Source organism: Nuphar pumila, chromosome 14 (genome assembly GCF_984573655.1).
Source record: "Nuphar pumila chromosome 14, dmNupPumi1.hap1.1, whole genome shotgun sequence".
Lineage (NCBI taxonomy): Eukaryota > Viridiplantae > Streptophyta > Magnoliopsida > Nymphaeales > Nymphaeaceae > Nuphar > Nuphar pumila.
In genome coordinates, this window is record NC_143262.1 from 55,050,121 (window position 1) to 55,073,453 (window position 23,333).

Genomic DNA, 23,333 nt, shown 5'->3' on the forward strand with positions numbered 1-23,333 from the left:
CACATGTCAAATCCAATAAATTTCTTTTAGCTGTCATCCAGAGTCCAAACCGGAGATCTGTGTGCAACTGTATATAAAATGAAATTTAAAGAACCCTAGGCACTGGCGTGGCAGTGGCAGTGGAGCCGTAGGCCTCGTGAAGACTCTCTCTCCAACAAACCACATCAAACCTTTCGCTTATATTTTTTTTCGTGAAGACCAGGGAGTTTCAAACATGATTGAATCATGACAGTCAGCAGAACGCAGCAGACTGGGTCGATCAGATTGCCAATCCTTTCGGTTCATCAATTTTGTCCCATTGCGCCAAAGTACACAACAAGCAGAACATGGGTAACAAGTCTTCAAACAAACACACCAGCAAAAAAAAAAACTGGTTATAAGTCCTATATATATATATATATATATATATATATATATATATATATATATATATATATATTTTTTTTTGCCGCACCCTCGCAATCGGGTTTTTTGGAAGTGCCGCATCCCTGCACCCACACCCGCACTCATGTGACATAGCTTTTCGTTGTATATGTATATATATATCCGTATAAATATAGAGAGATACATATACATATATACTATGTATATATGTATATATATATATATATTTAGATTACAATACCCAAAAAGGGTATTTTTGTAATTTCACATTTTATGCATATTTCATTTGGAATATGATTGTAATTTTATTTCTTTTCTTTTTATCTTTTCTTTTTTAAATTTTTTCTTTTATTTCACCTTGGGGGCCCAATGTAGACGTTGGACCCCTCCAACGGTCACATTTGTGACCGTTGGAAGGGCTCCAACAACTACATTGGAGCCCCTCCAGGGGCTCTCTCTCTTTGTTCTCTCAAGCTTTTCCTATTTTCTAATATATTGTGGCATTTCATGCCTTTGTGCATGTTCGTATTGTTTTATGCCTTTGTGCATATTAGCTCAAGTGTTCTTTGAGTGCCTTTGTGCACATCGCTTGTGAGGATTTAGTGCTTGTATGCATATTGTCTCCTCAAAGACAATTCTACGTGCGCTTCCCACCTACATAAGAAGCTTCCGGTAACTCTTTTTTGACTGGTCTTGGCTATAAAAGGAAAGAGGGAAGACTCTCGCTCTCTCTAATATGCATTAGGAGAAAGCAAAGGCAATTTTCCTACAATGAGAAATTGACAACCATCTGCTCTAAATCTGAATGGACATCATGGCGAGTTGAGGGATGTTGTAAAAAAGGGTCAGGGGCAAGAGAAGTGATGTGGCAATGACACCAAGGTGAGGAATTTTCCATGTTACCAGCCTCGTTCCAAAGCGTGGCCTTCTGAAAGAAACCATCTAAAGATCTAGACACTGATGGAGGGCAAAGAAGATAACCTCATTGTCCTCAATCAAAAACACCAGCATAGAGGGAGACGATGTGGAGAAGCATGCCCATAATAGCAGATTATGATGTAGTTGATGGTGGCGATTATAGTAATAAAGGTAGTGAAGATAGTGATGAGGAAGATGGTACAAGGGAGAATAGATAAAGGTAGAACACTGGTTTGTATAAAGGCGTAAACAGTGTGAGATCAAGTCTTCTCACAGGTCAGAGATCTGTGTATCTTTGGCTCGACCCACCCATCCCCAGGACCGGAGATTCATGGATTTGAAGCCCTTTTGGAATCTCCAATTCATGAACCTAAAATTCCTCATTTGATGGTGGTTCTCATGGGACAAGCAACACACAGATATCAGATCCATGGTTTTAACAAGCACCCTTTCCATATCAATTGTTGCATCGCTTTGTAAAAATAAAACTGCATATCCATCTGAAGGCTTTAATATCCCAAACGGGTGACATTATAAGAGCATCCTCAACAACAAAGTCATAAGTTGCTACATTAATCAAACATAGTCTAGTGTTGATCATCCCTTTTTTGTCTACAGAAATCTCTTCATCCATGTTTTGACTCCATGAAAGCCAGCAAGTATGAAAATTTTATGGAAACATTAGGAGAAACTAAAGACGCTAACCTGTCTTAGATTGAATACATCACTTCAGTTGATACCAGTGTTGTGAAAAGAGTTGAGGCGTAGCGAGGCGCTCCACCAAAAACCGAGGCGAGGCGTAAGCCTCGAGGCGTAAAGCATAAGCCTCAAAAAAAATTTTTTGAAAACTTAAAAAAAATATATAAAAATACAAATAAATAAAGAAATGCTTTATTGATGAAATAACAACCAATAAGAAATAGAAAATCTCAAATAAGTACTAAAAAATATGAGATTAACATATAAAAGTTACTAAAAAACTGATTACATAACTGAAAATATATTAAATTAACCAAAAAAAGTTAAAATATACTAAGAAAATGATTACATAACTGAAATAACTAGAAAATATATGAGATTATGTAAAACCCAGGTCAAAAAAAAAAATTATTGGACCCGGGCCGGGTCGGGTCCCGACCCAGGCCTGTTCTCGTTAGGGTTTTAAAACCCGACTCAGGAAGAGGATTTTAAAAGAAATCCTCTTACCGAGCGCCGCACCCCACCCGCGCCTTCGACCGGATAAGGGAAACCCAACAGGGTTTCCCCGATTTTCGCCCCCCTCGAGCTCTTTAAGAGCATCGCAGGAGGGCAAGGGGAGGCACACCTCCCTATCGAGCCTCTTCCTCCTCGCTCTCCTCGTGCCGACCATCCCCTCGTTCTCGGAGCGCGGCAGCACCGCCGACGGCCGACGCCGCCAAGCTTCTCCTAGGTACGCCCTTCCATTCTCCTCCCTTCCCCTCTGATTCTCGTAGAGAAGACGACAGGAGGCCGACAAACCGTGTCGTGCCCTCCCGTTTCCTCCGTGACTTGCCAAGAGGTCGGCAAGAGGTCGGTGGCCCCTGCCGCCCCGATCTCTCTCTCTCTCTCTCTCTCTCTCTCTCTCTCTCTCTCTCTCTCTCTCTCTCTCTCTCTCTCTCTCTCTCTCTCTCCGGCAGGGGTTCGTTCCCCTGCCATCGCTCGATCACCGGTGGGTAGGGGCTCGACCCCTGCCACCTCGGTGTTGTCGGTAGGGGCTCGCCCCCTGCCACCTCAGTGTTGTCGGCAGGGGCTCGCCCCCTGTCGCCTCGCTGTTGTCGACAGTGGCTTACCCCCTGCCGCCTCGTTGTTGTCGGCAGGGGGCTCGCCCCCTGCCGCCTCAGTGCTGTCGGCAAGGGCTCGTCCCCTGCCGCCTCAGTGTTGTCGGCAGGGGCTCGCCCCCTGCCGCCTCAGTGTTGTTGGCAGGGGCTCGCCCCCTGTCGCCTCGCTGTCGTCGGCAGTCAGGGGCTCACTCCCTGTCGCTTCTTTGATTTCTGCAAGCAGGGGCATACCCCTGCCGCCTCATTGTTTTCGACTGACAGGCAGGGAGCGATGCCCTGCCTAACTTTCTTTTCTTGGCATAATAAATAATATAGCGTTGAATGCCCACACTTTTGCAGACTTCGCATCGAACCCCGCTCTGGCTTCGCGGCCTGAGCCTCGTATCATCTACACTCGTAGATGTACGCAGTTGCACGACATCCCGAGGTAGGGGAAAGTCGCACGGGGATTTTTGATAAATGAAATAAAATATAAGGATTCTGAGGTAGAATGGTTTATTTTGCATACCTGCTTACTTGTAGAATTATCTAACTTGTGATTATCTGTTTTGAATTGTCCTCGTTCTTATTTCTGTAGAATTTAATGTTTGATGTATGCGGATACGGGTGGACTCATTTTTACAGAAATGCCTATGACTGTGTCTCTGTACTTGCTCACTGTTATGATTTTACTATAGATGTCGTATTGTTATTACATGGTGAAACTTGTAGCCGCCCCCAGGCAAGCCTCGTAGGGTGTGCAGGTGTACGTGCCACATTTTGTCATTTTGGAAAGGTGTGAAATGGGGTACAAACACTAAAATCTTGAGAGGAGGCGTTTCCTCGTGCAAGGCTGACTCCTCGTGCAAGGTTGACTCCTCGAGAATGAATGTCTGCTTATAAAGCTTGCGAGCTAGTTATGTGTTGCTAGATGCAACTAAGTGTATCCCGGGTTGGTTACTCTGAAGAAATGATTGGATCCACAGCGATCTCAGGACTTCTCTGAGACTTCTTATTTCTTAGTATTTGAACATGCCAAGTATATTACTGATTTTATGAAATATTGTGATGGGTTATCCATCGAGAAACCCACGATTTTGCTATCGTAACCGGACCTCAAGACAGGTACGATACAAATAGTACAAGAGGTCATTGAGCACCTCGAAGTGAACAATCAACACTTTATTGATATAAATGAAATAATCTCGGCCTCCACAGGCCAAATGCTCAAAGAGCAATACATGTCATGTATGGATTAAAAGAATCACAGGATCTTATATGCTGCTCTCTCATCGTAGTCGTGCCTCCAGGTAGGTACGACCGTACTTTTGGACAAGTATATCCCTGAGTGTTATGATGTTTGGAAAATGAGGTTGTGACAACCTCGAAGCGTGCATACAGCACAATGCTGAGATCATATAAAAGGTGACAACTCGCCTTCATAGACAAGATGCTCGAGTAGGCCTAACAGACCAGAGCATGTAGAATGGGGCGGCGGTTAAGAAACCCTCGTCGTGCTCATTCGACCTTCATGGTTCATCAAGGAAGAGGATGGATGGTACAAAAACTCTGATGGACAAGTTGTTAACAACCACCCCACGGGCAAAAGACTTGGCTTCCCTAGTAATCGAAGTTAGGAGAATTGGGATTACAATAAGTTATCCTACGTGGTAACTCTCAGGTACTTTTGCAGAAGTTGGATGCATCCATGGGCCACGAATGCCTTTGGAGATTTACTCTCTTGGTCACTGACCGTCCCCTTAGGAGCGGACTCAGTCAGCCATTCGGGTTAACGAAAACACCTGACATAATAAACCCCCGGATCGGACTCGGCTGTTTCTACGTTTCGCGTCTGTGCGTACCCACAGGCCAGTTAATATCAGAACTTAAAGAATATTTCTTTTTAAATAGTTGTAGATGACTGAGACTTATACTGCTTGAAATGTTGTCGGTATACATGTTTCAAACAGTAGCTCTTTGCATATGTTACACTTGCTAGAATAGATTACAATTCTACTTGTCGTTTTGATGTAATAAACTGTTTATCTCATGAATGTCCTGCTTTATTTTATTCTACATTGTCCATTCGTCCACCTACTGGTTTGTTATGAAACTGACCCATTTCATGGGCAAGTGATGAGTAAGACTTCACAGGCGACCGATGGCGTGATGCATCATGGCTCAAGATTTCTCTTCTTTCCGCTGGCGTCTTGGTTCTGAGTTTAAGAGTTTTTCTTTAAATTATTAGACATTGAGAAAATGCTCATTTTGTAATAAACTGCAGATTTTATTAATTATTGTTTTATTTCCTCAATTCCTCTAAGTAGTTGTTCATGTGAAATGATGGTTTTTCAGCTAACGTACCAAAGATTTGTTAACTTGTGCTCCTTTCTAAATGTCTTCCGCTGTCGCTTTTAAAAGTAAAAACTTTAAATCTTTGAAAGGTTTTTCGATAATGTTTTTGAAATCACAAGTTGAAATTTTGGGGCGTTAGAGATTAACCTACAAAAGTTAAAATATATGAGATTATTCTAAAAAACATGAGATTAACATATAAAAGTAACTAAAAATTGATTAATAACTGACAAATCTATGAGATTAACCAACAAAAGTTAAAATATACTAAGAAACTGTTTACATAACTGGAAAATATATGAGATTAACCTACAAAAGTTAAAATATATGAGATTATTCTAAAAAATATGAGATTAACATATAAAAGTAACTAAAAAACTGATTACATAGCTAAAAAATATATGAGATTAACCAACAAAAGTTAAAATATATTAAGAAACTAATTACATGATTGAAATAACTGAAAAATATACAAGATTAACCAACAAAAGTTAAAATATAGTAATATATTAAGAAATTTATTACATAACTGAAATAACTGGAAAATATATGAGATTAACCTACAAAAACTTTGCTGATTATGTCTCAGAAATCTTGTTGGAAAGTATAAAAAAAAAATGTGCCTCAGGCTTGCACCTTGAGGCACAGAGGGCCGCGCCTCAAGGCGAGGCGCGCCTTTTGCGCCTCAAGGCGCATTTTTGATAACTATGGTTGATACCATTTGAACAACATTTCCAGTACACCTGCTCTCTACCATTCTTGAGTTTAAGTTTCTTTCCAACCTCTCTCTCTCTCTCTCTCTCTTGTAAGTTTAGGTGTTATCAGAGAAAAGAAACACACACACACACACACACACACAATGGCCAAATCCAAGGTGAATGACCATCGCCAATAGAGGCACATGCCATGGTATGCCTCTAGCCTGTGGGGATGCCTCCAATCAAAAAATTGTTGTAGGCATAGTTTTCATTTTTTAGATGCATCTCTAGAAGCTTTATCAAGTGATTTAGTCTTAAGCATGAGACGAAGAACTATGGAAAAAAATCTCAAAATCAGTTTTTCATAAGTTGTATGAGAGCAATTGTGAGAAAACAATGAGCAATGTAACAGAACAAAAATTATTCACCACATTAAAGTGACTATTAATACTATAATTCTAAATACATTACATAATCAATAGATTTACTTTATCATCACAATCACAAGATACATACACATAATAACCTTTGGGAAGAAAATGGAAGTACTGAAAATAGGTTGTGTGTATAAATACCTTCAGGATCATATCCTTCAAGATCTTCATGAACACATCGGGTGAACTCATACACTTGCCTCCATGTATCTTCAGAAATGTTATGTCGCTGATGCTTCTGAGTAGGCAAACAAAGCAGGGTGATTTGAACTTTTTTTTCATGAAGAGATACAATTTCTTCATGAAATGAAGATGTGCTTTCTTTTCCAGGAAAACAAACAAATAAAGTCATTCTTTTAAATAACATTTGAATGTTAGCAAATTTAAAGAGACAATTTCTTTGTGAAAACCTGTCACATAGGTTCGGGTGCGGATGCGGCACTTTAAAAAAACTTGGGTGTGGGGGTGTGGGGAGTATATATATATAATTTTTAATAGTTTTAAGTTAACACTATGTGTATTTGTGTGCATTTATGTATTTATATATATAATATAGATAAAAATGGACTTGATTAGGGTTAACTGAATCTACTTTTGGATAGAAATGGACCTCAGTGCGGTTGACCTAACATAAAGGAAGTTGTTTCCAAGTGTCGCACCCGCCTGGGTGCGGGTGTGGTGCCTTGTTAGAAGAGTCCGTGTGACATAGGTGAAAACAAAAGTATGCCTTCTTTTCCAGGAAAAAAAAACAAATAGCTGGTTTTGAAAATAACAGCAATCCATTCAAGATCATCATGGAATATGCTAATACGGTAATACGCCTTTTTTCAATCAAAAAGGTAATTTTGTGATCAAATTTGTGTAAAAGGAGCCATGTTTTGGTGGAATTAAAGTTCCACATGGAAATTCCTTCCAACAATTGCATAGCTACCATGGCCCCATTAAGAATGGTGGTTTGTTTGTGAAGGGTGCAATTTTCATCACCAAACGCATCCATAAGAGAAGTTGCATGGAGAAAACACGTACAGCCAAGTTTCAAGCATGCTAGTAGCGCACTGCTAGTTTAACCAGCTGGGAAATAAACAAACATTTCCACAGTCCTAAATTTACTCAGACATACCTCAACAAAATAGCACCACTGTGTAAGAAGCCGAAATCGTCCACTCAAGACCAACCTCCACCCAGCAATCGCCCGGGTTACAGCTGAACATGTGCCAAAAAGGTAAAGATAAAGAAGAGCATAATTGTAGTGAAATGAAACCAGACCAATTGCAGTTGATATAAAAGATAAGCCAATGCTATTCACCAGGGCAGATAAAAAACTTACATATATTCTTTTGCCCATTCTCACGGAAAACAAAAAACACAAAATCGTAGAACATAACAAATCCACGAGAATCTGCCTACAGAAGAATAAGCGACAGAATTAGCTAAAAATAATATTTAAATGTTAATCTTAACATTCAACTACCAAACAGCAATCAAGAATATACAAGTATGGCATAAACATTAACCCTACTTATTCAGAAGTTTGACACATGTAGCATAAGGTAAACTAATTAGAATAACCCTGAAAGATGTAAGCAACAGAACATATTCAAACCCCTTGTGAATGGGTCAAAAAGTTGTCAAGGATCTGGCTATCCTTCCTAAAAAGCATATATAAGGTAGCTAAACTACATCTAACAAATGCATGTGAGGAACATGACCTCAATCAACTACACAATAACACAACCAACTTCTAATGACGAAGATGGTCAAACTGCCCTCATCATTAAGATCTTGCCCTTAAAATTTGTGTAAGATGTCAACCATGCCAACTTGGTGGTAATATCTAGCCTAGAGTTCCCAACCACTTCTAAGAGAACTTACATAACTGCCTTAAATGTGTCTAAAAAGAGCTCATATTCAAACATCCACCAACAAATTGCAATCATTTTTATCTTTTTTGTAATATACTTGCAACTATTGAACGCATGCAGCATTATCTCGATATATCAGAAATAAGATGTCAACATAACCCCTTGATCTGTAACAATAGATTTTACCCAAGGGCATTCATAAAACAATGTACAATGGGCCATGGTCCCATACTACATTACAACCCTCATTCAAATTACAACTTCTTTTACAAATTAACTTAGAATTTTTGCTTTTGGTTTCACAAAGACATAAGATTTCCACTAGCAAATTCAGACCTTAAACGGTAATAGAATTAATAATTTCATAATGACCATTGGTTCAAAGATTTTTTTTGCTGAAATTCTGATTTAAGACTTCAAGATGCCATCTGCATCCTTCATCGAAAACACTGAGCAATACCACATGACAGTTCATGCTTAATGTACTAACTATATTCTCATATAAGGATTGTTGTACCTAGGTGCTCATAATGAAGGGAAGTTCAAGTCCAGTCAGCCCACAGGCAGATGATGTACAGTTCTGGTGGGTGAATAGAGGAAGATGGTGAAGAGGTGTGAGATGCGAAGGGAAAGTCCCACTTTGAGGGGGATGACCTCCAAGTATTTCTTGATTAATTTCTCACTACTCTATTGCTGTCACGAGCCTATTTCCTTCAATGGGCCAGCGCGGCGCGACGGTCTTTCCTTACCGCCGCAAGCCTACTCGTCAGCTCGCTTGCCGGTCGCGGAAGCTTGTAATCAGAGTGCAAGAGAGCAAAAGAGAATAGAGGGAGAGAAATTGCAATCACAAGAAGCAATCACAACGAGGGTGAACAAAAGAAAGCTCAACGCATTTACTTCATTCACAATTTTGCCCGCAGGCGATTACAGTTCAAGTATACGGGCTGCCCCTTCGGGGTATTGATTCACCTGAACCGAGCAGCTTACATCAGACTCAACAAAAGCAAAACAGACTCTAAGCGCAATTGTACACTGTAAGTCGCAAGGGAACATGCTCCCCCATTCAAATCATGTGCCGTCCTCGGCGCCATCTGTTTCGTGGTAAGCCCTGACTTCAGCCGGGTAGCAGTTGTTCATTCGAAATGCAGGCTCCCACGTTGGTTCCGTTGTTTCCTCCCACTGCACCAAGTATTTCTTCGTTTGTCCCAAGTAGTTGACCTTGTGGCGAAGGATCTGACTGAGGTGCTTCTCGGCCCGTTGTGCTGTCGGGGCCCTCTGCATGATGGGAGCGCGTTGTGGCACACTGCGTTCCGAGTCTCCATCATCTGGATGAAACTGCTTGAGGTTGCACACGTGGAACACCGGGTGCACCTTGAAGTCTGGGGGCAACTTCAGCTTGTATGACAGCTTGCCCACCTTCTTTGTGATGGTGAAGGGTCCCTCATACTTTCTGAGTAGTCCGCGGTGCCGCCCACGAAAGATGCCTGTGCGACCAGGATATAACTTCACCAACACTTGGTCCCCAACTTGGAACCCTGCGGGCCGACGGTGTTTGTCCACCCACTTCTTCATTCTCTTGGCCGCTTTGTGTAAGAATGTCTTCGCCAACTCATTTTGCTCGTGCCCGTCGCGAACAAACTGATAGGCGAATGATGGCCTTCCCTTTTCTTGTGTGACAAGAGTGTGCGGGGTCAGTGGCTGCTGCCCCGTGGCTATCTCGAACGGACGGTGGCCTGAAGACTCGCTCTTCTGCAGATTATAACAAAACTGTGCCACATCAAGGAGCTTCACCCAATTCTTCTGATTGGCACTAACAAAGTGCCTAAGGTACTGCTCCAGTATCCCGTTGATACGCTCTGTCTGCCCATCTGTCTGCGGATGGAAGCTTGTTGAAAACAGCAACTCAGAGCCAAGTAGCCGAAATACTTCACGCCAGAACTTGCCCGTGAAGCGAGCATCACGATCACTCACAATGCCCTTTGGTATGCCCCAGTGCTTCACGACATGCTTTACGAACAACTCTGCAGTCTTCTTTGCAGGGCACTCCTTGGAAGCTGGGATGAAGGTGACATACTTTGAGAAACGATCCACCACAACCAAAATAGAACTGAGGCCCTCTACCTTCAGCAGACTAACAATAAAGTCCATGGAGATGCTATCCCAAGGACGTTCTGGAATTGGTAGAGGCTCAAGGAGACCGGCAGCCTTCTGGTTTGTCCCCTTATCTTGCTGGTAGATGAGGCATGCCCGCACATACCCCTCAACGTCGTCTTTCATCTGCGGCCAATAGTAGCCGCGCTCAAGGAGTACTAAGGTCCGCTCCTGACCAGGATGGCCGGCCCATAGTGTATCATGACACTCATTGAGTAGCTCTCGGCGAAGGCTTCCCCACAGTGGTACAAAGATGCGTCCCCCTTTTGTTACGAGAAGGCCATCCTATAGCCAAAATCGTCGAGTCTTCCCTGCCTGCGCTAGAAAAACAAGGTGTTGTGCGGTCGGATCCTGCTGCGTACCCTTGCGGATGCGGCTCAGCAATGCACCCTCCAAATGCACTTCAGAAAACTCTGCGCGCGCAGCTGCCAATTCAGCCCTACGGCTCAAGGCATCCGCCACAACATTGGTCTTTCCAACCTTGTACTCCAAGGCAAAGTCGAACTCAACTAAAAACATCTGCCATCGAGCTTGTTTAGGCGTCAACTTCTTTTGTGTCTGAAAATAGCTCGTGGCCACATTGTCCGTCCTGACGACGAACTCGGCACCCAAAAGGTAGTGCCACCAGGTCCTGAGGCAATACACAATGGCGGTCATCTCACGTTCGTGCGCTGTGTAGCGCCTCTCTGCATCCTTCAGCTTGTGACTCTCATATGCGATCGGATGAGCATCTTGCATAATAACTCCGCCAATGGCAAAGTCTGAGGCATCAGTGTGGACTTCAAAGGGTCTCGAATGATCAGGCAGTCGCAGCACTGGCTCCCTCACTAAGGCTTTCTTCAAGCCATCGAAGGCATCTTGGCACGCTCCTGTCCATAGCCATACTCGATTCTTCTTTAACAAATCTGTGAGGGGCGCAGCGATGAGGGAATAACCTTCGATGAAACGTCGATAATAGTTTGTCGAACCGAGGAATGACCGCAATTCTGGCACTTTGCTTGGCGGAACCCATTCCTGGATGGCCCTTATCTTCTGCCCATCCATACGCAGCACACCACGCCCCACAACGTGGCCAAGGAAGTTGATCTCCTCCTGCCCGAAGAGACACTTTTTTCGTTTGACACAGAGGCCATTCTCCTTCAGCACCTGAAACACTGTTCGCAAGTGCTCGACATGTTCCTCCATGTTGCTGCTGTAGATCACGATATCATCCAGGTAGACTACCACAAACTTGTCTAAGTAAGGGTAGAAGATCTAGTTCATTAAAGTCGTGAACGTGGCTGGAGCATTTGTCAACCCGAATGGCATTACTAGAAATTCGTAAGCACCATAGCGGGTGACGCAAGTTGTTTTCGGCTCATCACTTTCGGCAATCCTCACCTGCCAGTAACCCGATCGCAGATCTAGCTTGGAAAAGATACGAGCACTGCCTAGCTGATCGAACAAGTCCGCTATCAATGGCAATGGGTACTTGTTCTTCACCGTGGCCTTGTTCAAGGCACGGTAATCCACACATAACCGTTTAGAGTCATCATGTTTCATCTGGAAAAAGATTGGGGCACCAAATGGGGCTTTTGATGGACGAACAATGCATGCGTCCAACATCTCGTCTAGCTGCCTGCGCAGCTCCTTCAGCTCAGCTGGCCCCATACAGTATGGAACCATTGCAGGAGGCTTCGCTCCCGGGGTCAACTCAATCTTGTAGTCGACCTCGCGTCTTGGCGGAAGACGCTTTGGCAATTCCGGGGGCATCACCCCCCGAAACTCCTCCAATAGTGGGACTAGGGTCGGCGGCACTGCTGCTTCTACCTTCCCTTCATCGGCACGCACTGCAACTAAGAATGTCTGCTCCCCATGCTTGATACCCTTCTTCAGTTGCATTGCCGATAACACGAAAGACTTGCCTTTCTGTGTAAGGCACTGCACAGTGTGTGACAGGTCTGACCCCATGATCGTCAACGTGTTAAACTTTGGCAGCATCATAACATTCTGGCTTCGCAGAAACTCCATACCCAAAATCACCTTGAAATCGTCCAGGGGCACCACAGAGAAGTTGGCTTTGCCGACCCAACTCCCCACTTGAGTAGCTACATCTCTTGCTTCCCCAAGGATGGGCTTGGCCTCAGAGTTTACTGTTTTGATAGTCCTCTGCTTTGGCCCAGTTTTCAAGCCCAACCGCTCTGCCTCTTCCCGCGAGACAAAGTTGTGTGTGGCCCCCGAGTCTACCATTGCTGAAGTAGACTTTACATTCATAATGAGTTCTACGTACATAAGTTCCTTACTGACCTGCATGTTCTTAGCTGCGCAACTTCTAGCTGCGTTAATCGATCGCATGGCCCTCATCCTTGGTTGTATGGTCTCAGTGTCACTGCATTCAGTATCGTTGCATTCTTCCCGTGCAGCATTGGCTTGCCCGTCGTCCTTTACAAGGCGCTTTGGGCACTGCCTAGCGATATGTCTATCGCCGCAGAACCAACATGTCACAACCGCACCCTTGTTGCTGTTGTTATGCTTTGTGAAGTTCTGTTTCTTTTCGGATTGATGGCGTGTCGACGCCTCACCTTTATCATTGTGTTGCTCATCCTTCTTGCCTCCGTGGTCAGGCTTCTTCCCAACTTTGGTTGATGGGGTGAAAGGCTTGCACTGAGTGTTAACTAAGCGCTCTGCCGCCACATATGCATCTTCCAAAATACGGGGGTTGCTCCTTTCCACTTCAGACTGTGCCCATGGTTGAAGTCCCACAATGAACCAGTTGAGCATGTCGTCTTCTGGCATGTTAGGTATCTCCAGCATAAGCTTCTGGAACGTTCTGACATAGTCTTGCAACAAACCAGTGTGTTTGAGCTCACAAACCATCCGGTAAGCCTGTCTCTGCGCATTTCTTGGCATGAAATAGTTGCGCAACTCTACTTTGAAGTCATCAAAGGTGTCTATCACACATTGACCCCTCTCTATGTCATTGCGCTTCCGCATCCACCAAGCGATAGCATCCCCATCAAGTAAGGTCGCTGCAGCCTTGATCCTCAGATCTTCGAGGGTCACATTCTGGATATCCAAGTAGTCTTCTACTTGGAACAAGAAGTTCTCAATGGCCTTGCTGTCGCGAGAACCATTAAATTTTGCGAGTCTAGGTACATCAATCCTTGATGGTCTCTCACCATTTCCGCCATTTAGGGTCACCGTCCGCTGCAACGTACGGTTCTTCAACTCAAGATCGGTCACTGTAGTCGTCAATAAAGTGACCTGTGTTAAAATATGTGTACTCGTACACATATATTTTGAAATATAATCCTTAAATGTACGTATATATTTATATATATATATATAAAGATACGTATACATATATATATGTATACGTATCTCTATTTATATATATATAAATATATATATTTTATCTTCCTAAAATACCCTCAAGGGTATTCTTGTAATTTGACATTTTACGCATATTCCAATTGGAATATGCATTGTAATTTTTCCTTTAAATTTTTTGTTTTTATTTTTTTTATTTCTTGCTTTTATAAACCATTGGGGGTCTCCCAATAGAGACGTTGGGAGCCCCCAACGGTCACAAATGTGACCGTTGGGGGCTCTCCAACGTCTCCTTTGGGAGCCCCCAAGGTGGCTCCTTTTTGTGCTTATAAATAGGGGATTTCCCTTTTGTATTTCTCAAGATTTGGAGGAGCTCTTGCTCCATTGTAAGGGGTTTTTACCCTCTTCTTACTCTTCTTCAATAATATTCAACTTATGACTTTATGTCATATTTTTGCCCCTTGTGTGGGTTTATGTGTTAGCACATTATGTGCTTGTGTTGTTCCCTTTAATGGGTTTATTCGCACTTCATGTGCATGTGTATGAGTTCATTATTGAACCTAATGTATTCAAAGTCACTTTTTAACATGGTATCAGAGCCCGGTTACGATGGGGTTGTCTCTTGGCGCAACGGAAAGCGTGGTGCTCAAGAAATGGTGAAGTATTCGTTGTTCCTCCCTTTTTTTAGAAGTTTTCGGTATGTATCTCTTTTCTTAACATATTATGCATTATGAAACTATTTTCCTTGCACATTTAGTGTTTTTGATAGTTGAATCATTTCCTTTCACATTTCGCGTGTTCGTATATTTTAAAATATCTACTTTTAAATTTGGTAAATTTGTTTATTGTTCAAATATATAATTTTTGGTTATATAGTTATCGATTTCTCATCACATATAATAGTAATTTATGTTTTGCAAAATTGTTTTTCAATTATGTGAGATTTATGATTTTTCATAAGAATTTCGTGATTAACATATAAGTTAACTTTTTAAATACGATTTCTTGCTAAATTAATGATCTTTGTTTAAAAACTCTTTAATCTCATATAAAGTCTAATTTATTTTGAGTTCCTCTCTTGTTTATGGATTTTAGTGCATTTTTTGGAAAATCTTGATATAATTCTTGTATAAGAATCTCTCACATCTAAATCCTTGTTATGAATCCTAAGTAGTTCTCGTTAATGATAACTATTTATGAGAACTCCTAAAGATGTTTTCAATGATTTGGGTTTATTTAAAGGTTTTTTGAAAAATTGTTTGTGATAAATAGGTTGTTCGAACCGTTGTAAAAGATCTTTTAAAAGAATTTCTCACACTATATAGAATGCATAGTGTATCTATTACATCTTTTTGCTATAAAAGATGTCATTAAATTTATTGATGCAACTTTACAAACTTGTTGGTTTGTATTTTTTCACATAAGATTTCAAAACCCTCTTGATTGTATCTCTAAGGATGCCTACATTGGCCATAATATGGTATTCTTTTAAATTGCATTTATCAAGCATAAAATTGCATATTTGAAGCTTGAGAGTCTCAAGCATTTGCATCTTTTATGAAATACATGCATTATTGCATGTTTGATATTATTACGCTTTTTGCGTATTCTTTGTTCAAGTGTTGTGAGAGTGCCTTCGTGCACATCTTTTCTAAAGTATTTGTACTCATATACGTATTGTCTCTTCGTAGATATTTTTACATTGTGGAGCTTTTGTGCACATTTCTTTTGGTGAAAGTATAATGAATTTAGATATTGATTCTTTTGTTGAATCATTATAAAACATTGTAAGTGCTTATAGCACTTTGTACGTTTCTGCATATCTCAATCAAAGAATATTAAAACTTGTATGGGATTTAATCCCAATTCTATAAATTTTCAAGTATTTTTGAATATCTTTTCTTAGGTATTGTGTTAAAGCTCTCCTTGCGAACCATTACGGTTCTTGTGATTTTTTTGTTAAAAGCTTGATTTTCTTCTCTTGATTATCCCAAGATGATTTCTTTATGTCATTATGTTCTTTGAAAAAGTTTTTTTTATGGTACTTATCTTATCCATCACAAGTTATATGATGCATCAATTCTTTTATGGCCCTATTGTTATATTAGAGATTTTTGAGGTGAGTTATGGGCACCTTGTGTTATGTCATTTTAGATTGTCCACTTGCCATATTATAGATGGTGGTTGAGGTGAGTTATGGGCACCTTGGGACTCTAGAATGATTTGGTATATGAGTGTGTCACTAGTTTGATGTTGGCCAATGATCTTATGGATGCTCTTATTTATATATAAATGTGATGAATATATGATGTTTGAAACCTTAAAATGTTTTAAGGTATATTAAAATCAAGGGTTTTGGGATTATAGCCCAACCTTTTAGTTGTTTATGAATCTTATGAGTGCATTTGCACATTTGTGATTCTGTGTGTTGTGCTTGTTGTGCACAAGTGTTCCAAGTGTTCTTGTTGTGTGTATGTTCACACATTTATTTTCAAGAATATTATTCTATCGGTTGTTGTATCTTGTTGAAGATACTTTTACATAGTTTATTCCAAAATGTTATTTTTATGTGTATTCTTTTTGAAGAATATTGTTCTATTGATTCAAGGTTTGATTTATATATATGTTTGTCATTACAAGTTTTATTACCTCAAAAGTCTTCTCCTTTTATAACTCTTATCTAAGTGTCATCATATGTAGACAAGAATTTTATTACACCTTTGTGTGTTGATAGCCCTTTGTTGGCTTTGTTTCTCTTGTTCTAGTAGCTAAACACACTCGTCTTGAGTATTATCATATGTAGACAAGGCACGTTGATTCACACCATGGTGTGTGATCTTTAGTCCATGTTGGCATTTGTATTCTTGTTCTAGTCGCTGAGTTATATGCCCATGGTTGGCTTCTTTCACTCAATTCAAGTGTCATTTTATGTAGACAAGAGATGTATTGTGTTTTTAGCCCATGGTTGGCTTAATACTCTTGTTCTAGTAGCTGAACACACTTGATCTTGAGTGTATTTTTACGTAGACAGGAGATGTTTTTTGTCCATATTGGCGTGTATTCTCTTGTTCTTGTCGTTGATGCACTCATTTTAAGTATTATTATATGTAAACAAGAGGTATTTTTACACACCTTAGTGTGTGTCATTTGGCCTTTAATGGCATTATATTTATATTCTTGATCTAGTAGCTTATACACTTGATTTACGAGTTTTTGAGGACTAATGAGGTAGTTGCTTGTAGTAGATAAACTATTTTTGAAAATTACAAAATTTATTGTGTTTTTTGATACAAATGAATCATATCTATGATATGTTTTTAAAATTGATATTTTAGCATTTAATCTATATATTAAGTGCTTACAGTTCTTCGACGACTTTTGTATTTGATATGCAAAATAAGTCTTTTGTCTCAAATGATATTCTTTTTTGAATCTTGGGTGGATGCTTTAACATATTTAGTCAAATCATGCTTCATATTTATGACATTTGTTTGACATAGATCTTCTTCCTAAAGATGTGAAAAACTCTATTGTTGATCTATGCATGTTAACTATACCTTTATAAAGCCTCGCTTATTGAAGAAAATATTCGACATGCCTTTGGACATTAGTATCCATGTTCATTTAAAACTTTTTGGACTCTTGTGTTCATTTTGACTAAAATATGTTTGGAGCATATTCATTGATGATTTCTTAAGCGTTAATTCATTTTGATAGTATATGCATATGCTCATTATGGCCTTTTGGGCCCTCATTCAATAAAGCATATGTAGCTTATGCCTTTTCGTAGGCTTATTGTGGTGTCCCTTAGTGGACTTTTTTTGTAATTCCCCATTATGGGGTTGTGTGTGTCCAATGTTGGACCTTATGAATGCATTATGCATTCTTGCAATTCGTTTTCGCTCACTCTTTAACATGATATTTGTTTCTTTTTAATTTTTGGTTTTCTTTTCTAGAGTAATTATCCTATTATGCATAAATTTTGCACCTTGTAGGAATGTTCCATTTCAGTAAAGTGCAAAGATATTTTTTACTTGTTCTTTGTTGTTATTCCACAGGATCTTGGAGATAGGACAAAGAGAAGTACCCTGGATGCTTCGGGAAATGTGTTCCCTTTAGAAGACAATTGGAGGAAGGCATTTTCAAGTTTCAATTGCATCATTGACGAAGCCTCTTGGAGTCTTCCCCTTTTTTCAATCTTTTCGTTTCCCCGCAAAGATTGAGGGGGGGTGTTAAAATATGTGTACTCGTATACATATTTTGAAATATAATCCTTAAATGTACGTATATATTTATATATATATAAAGATACGTATACATATATATATGTATACGTATCTCTATTTATATATATATAAATATATATATTTTATCTTCCTAAAATACCCTCAAGGGTATTCTTGTAATTTGACATTTTACGCATATTCCAATTGGAATATGCATTGTAATTTTTCCTTTAAATTTTCTGTTTTTATTTTTTTTATTTCTTGCTTTTATAAACCATTGGGGGTCTCCCAATAGAGACGTTGGGAGCCCCCAACGGTCACAAATGTGACCGTTGGGGGCTCTCCAACGTCTCCTTTGGGAGCCCCCAAGGTGGCTCCTTTTTGTGCTTATAAATAGGGGATTTCCCCTTTGTATTTCCCAAGATTTGGAGGAGCTCTTGCTCCATTGTAAGGGGTTTTTACCCTCTTCTTCCTCTTCTTCAATAATATTCAACTTATGACTTTATGTCATATTTTTGCCCCTTGTGTGGGTTTATGTGTTAGCACATTATGTGCTTGTGTTGTTCCCTTTAATGGGTTTATTTGCACTTCATGTGCATGTGTATGGGTTCATTATTGAACCTAATGTATTCAAAGTCACTTTCTAACAACCTGCCCCATTAGTAAGTTCACCTGCTCTTGCAGGCTCGCCACCACATCATTCAATCCATTGAATGATTCACATGCGCGTGAAATCGTTTCATCATGCGAAGTCGCATCTTCCACCAGCTTGTTAACAGTTGCAGCCAACTCTTCTTGGCCCCGAGGTGAACCCATCTCCTCAGCTTCGGCAACTGCCTTGCCATTAGTGTTGCGCAAATGTTGATAAGGCGCCACGATGTCTTGCTCACAAATCACAGTCTGTCGGCGTGTCTGTCGACACCGACTCCGGAGTCCCTTCCCCAGCACGAAAACAGGCTCTGGTACCACTTGTCACGGGCCTATTTCCTTTAATGGGCCAGCGCGGCGCGACGGTCCTTCCTTACCGCCGCAAGCCTACTCGTCAGCTCGCTTGCCGGTTGCGGAAGCTTGTAATCAGAGTGCAAGAGAGCAAAAGAGAATAAAGGGAGAGAAATTGCAATCACAAGAAGCAATCACAACGAGGGTGAACAAAAGAAAGCTCAACGCATTTACTTCATTCACAATTTTGCCCGCAGGCGATTACAGTTCAAGTATATGGGTTGCCCCTTCGGGGTATTGATTCACCTGAACCGGGCAGCTTACATCAGACTCAACAAAAGCAAAACAGACTCTAAGCGCAACTGTACACTGTAAGTCGCAAGGGAACAATTGCAATCCCATTGTTTTTCCTTTATATATTTCTATAGCAACCCTAATGACCATGGCTTGTATTACCAGTATTCCCTTCTACAACAACAAAATGCTCTAGGACCCTTCACAATGGATCTGGCCAACCCCCATGTCCATGTATTACATGAGCTCACCCTACTCTATGGCTATTCTTAACCCTAAAGTCATCATTGTTTGGGAGAATGACATTGAGAAGGCAATTTGTGGAAATGAGAAAGGAGGTCAGATTGTCCCTCATTTGCATTCGCATTGGAAACAGGAATTGGTAACAATGTCCTCCTGGAGGTGGTAACTGCTAATCCCAGTCACTTCCACTTTTCCAAGTCCATAAACTCCCTCCAACTCCCAGCTGCTTAAACAGAGACTTAATGTGTAATTGATAGAGAACTGGTAAAGCAAGAACCCAAGGCTGCACAGGCAATAGGATATGAGCTCTTTTTCTAGCCCCTTTCAAACAATTGATTCTGATCTGAAACACACTTGTCCTTTATGTTTTATTTTAGGGATATTTTCGTGAAGTGAATTTTAATTTTTTAATAAAATTCATCAAGTTAGCAAAAGCATTTTAACATTTGATACATTGTTAAAGAAGTTGGAAAATAAGAACTCATGATTATGGATAAGACATCCTTTTGTATAGGCCCTTTGGGAGAATTTTCCCCTACTCCAGACCTCTGAGACCATCATTTCCAAGGATAGTTTTGTTTAACTGATACTAGGATAACATATTTCCATTTATCTTGTCTAGTAATTTGAGCATTCACCATGGGAATTTGACTTTTGAGTTATTACCGTGGATCAAGGAGGTTGCTCAACATCCCTTGGTACCAAATCTTTCTTTGTACACTTCTATGATTCCGTCATCTTGAACCTAATGGTGCATGCAGTGTTATTAAAAGCGCGCCTCAAGGCACAAAAAGCGTGCCTCGCCTCAAGGTGAGGGCCTTTGTGCCTTGAGGCGCAGGTATAAAGCGCAACACCCATGAGGCGTGCGCCTCATAGGCCTTGAGGCGAGGCGAGGCGCGCCTCGGACTGAGGCGTACACGCCTCTTTTTGCTGTAGTTCATGTATTCTAATTTATTCTTTTTGTTTTCAGTTAATGTGGAAAACCATAAGCCCCTTAGTGAAGGTGCTGCATCGCACAAATTTATACCCTCCCGCAACCACGCACCCCAATTTTTTAAAAGTGCCGCTCTTTGACACCTCTTCAGTCTCCGGCAAACTCACCGAGTTGGTGGGGAAGGCGTGCAAGGAGTGGGGGTTCTTTCAGTTGGTGAACCACGAGGTCCCACCGAAGTTTCGACGCAGGGTGGAGGCCGACGTGGCGGAGTTCTTTGGGCTGCTGTCAGAGGAGGGATGAGAAGAACCCGCTGGGCTACTACGACGCCAAGCACCACAACCGCCACCACTTCTTCCACCACGGAGGAAGAGGAGGAATCCGGCAGGTCAGCCAAAATTAGGGAGGAAGATAAAGGCATCGGAGGGGACGCTTCAGTCACCCTTGGGGGAGCTCACGGAGGAGGAACCGCTTTCCTACCCCGACTGCGTTGGAGGGCTCGTGAAGGAGGGAGAAGGCGGCATCCCGGTGGTGGAGGTCGGGACACAGAAGCAGCAGGGAGGATGGAGGAGACCCCCCTCCGTTAGATGGCCGTGTCGGAGTCTCTGACTGTAGTGGTGGTTTGCGGAGGATGGCCGAACAGTGGAGCACCGACGAGTAACCGGAGATGGTGGAGTTGTGCCGAAACTAGCGACGGTGGTGGAACCTGCAGAAGAAGAGGAAAAAAAACAAACAAAATGAAAAAAAAGGGGTCTGAGATGGGTCGAGAACCCTTGCACGTTTTTTTAGATAAAATTACGATATTACCCTGATCTCAACCTATGTTTTACAGAAAGAGGGCTTTTATTTTTCAAAAAAATAATAAACAGTTCTGTGAAAAATATAGAAACAGAGTTGTAGTTTGAGAATTTTTTCAGAATTGGTTCTTTTTTAAAATTACAGAAAAGCACCTATAATTTTTATTTAACTCAAAAAGTATTAAAAATTATGTTTCATTGTTCCGATTTATTATTTTTGCTCAAAACTATTTTTTGATTTTTCTGATTTTTATAGAAAAGTGCTTTTGGTTTGTAAAATACCTCTCAAAACTTTATCCAAATATGTTTGGATCTTAATTGGATCAAGTTGGTATATGTAGTTTCTTATAAACTTAGTTGGATCTGATAAAAAAACTTTTTTGACCCAGTTATGATCTGTTTTAGATCTCTATCTTGATATGGGAGATGTTAAATTTTTACCATGCATATATATTTTGATTTAGAGAGATATGTGTGTTGTATTTTCAAGCTTATGAAGAAAAATCCTAAGGCTTAAAGTTTTATTTTTGATCAACTCACTATTCTTGTTTGGGCTTAAATATTGGAGATATGTGTGTTGTATTTTCAAGCTTATGAAGAAAAATCCTAAGGCTTAAAGTTTTATTTTTGATGAACTCACTCACTATTATTTTTTACGAACTCACTATTTTTTGAGATTTTTTATTTCCTGTTGGTTGTTGCTTCATCAATAAAGTTTTTTTTATTTATTTATAATTTTAGATATTTTTTTAAAGTTTTTTTAAGTTTTTTAAAAAAAAACTTTGAGGCTTACGCTTTACGCCTCGAGGCTTACGCCTCGCCTCAGATTTTGGTGGAGCGCCTTGCTACGCCTCAACGCTTTTCACAACACTGGGTGCATGCTTTGCTGACTCCTTATGGCGTACTTCCAGATGGAGAAAAGTCAACTAGCATGGGAAAGAACTGACTTTGAAAGTTAATTTGGATGTTATTTGAGCAAATCCTTTACTATGGAAGAGAAAAAATGGTACAGATATTGGACCTGGCCAATGGAAAGAGTTGATTTTTGACTAAATACTTGACATGCTTAAGAAGGATTGTGCAATCAATTCAGCAAGGGCTCTGGGTAAATATCTACAGCATCCATGTAAGTTAGGCATTGCTCTATAAATAGTCGGTTAATAGATGGACTCAACTGCATTAGCATTCCACCTTATGTGGTATTCTTGCATCTTCCCATGGATATCTGATACTTTACTGTATTTCTATTAAATAAATTGTATAAGACAGCTCAAGGATTGATCTCTGCTCCAGTAGAAACTAAAGTAACAATGTCCCAAGATCATTGTGCCAAAAACAAACATGCCTGTTTGTCAATGTTATCCAACAAGCATGAGAATAGAGCGTGAAATAAAACCATCACCAAAGGTTAGGAGACACCCTATTGTGAGTGTAACAGGAAAATCTGGAAACACATGAAATGGCAAAAGTTCAAGTCACATAAAATTTTCAAGCAACAAAATTCAGCCTAGGGATCACGATAAAGCCACAATCATGTGCTACTGATGATGCTAAAGCTTCCAAGTTCAACAAAAACTTTAGTCCAGATAAGAAATTTTTCCATGCGAAAAGAAAAAGAGATTAAAAAGCTTCCCAAACATGGCAAACTGTGATAACAATTAGCTCAAAACTACACCAGGAAGCTTGAAAGGAGTACAACAATCTGGCTGAAAGAGAAACAACTCACCAATAAATCTAGCTGCATCATGAGTTTGCACAGTCCATCAAAAATCATTTGACTGCAATTTAAAAAGGTGAACCACACAATCAAGATGCTTTCATCTTCATAAAGAATAAGTTTACCCACTTTCACAAACCAAAAAAGGAACTATATACCTCACATGTTGAAGTCTACAATTTCCACGAAAAAAGGTTATCATTTGATTAAAAAATCCAGCACAAATGGGTGTTGTTAGAATATAATTCAAAAAAATGAAAGTCAATGAAATGAGAGAGATTCGGCATGTCATACCATCAC

General features: G+C 40.5%; 1 protein-coding gene across 2 annotated transcripts in view; it reads right to left on the reverse strand.

The window, feature by feature from the left end:
• AAR3 (defective in cullin neddylation protein (DUF298)) overlaps positions 1–23,333 on the reverse strand; it is an 83,170-nt gene that overhangs the window by 27,507 nt on the left and 32,330 nt on the right. For both annotated transcript variants that reach the window (XM_089986612.1, XM_089986613.1), the window contains exons 3-6: positions 23,043–23,094; positions 7,892–7,967; positions 7,685–7,767; positions 6,706–6,802 (exon numbers count right to left, since the gene is read on the reverse strand). In XM_089986612.1, the coding sequence (XP_089842738.1) occupies positions 6,706–6,802; positions 7,685–7,767; positions 7,892–7,967; positions 23,043–23,094 (308 nt within the window). The remainder of the gene's footprint in view (positions 1–6,705; positions 6,803–7,684; positions 7,768–7,891; positions 7,968–23,042; positions 23,095–23,333) is intronic.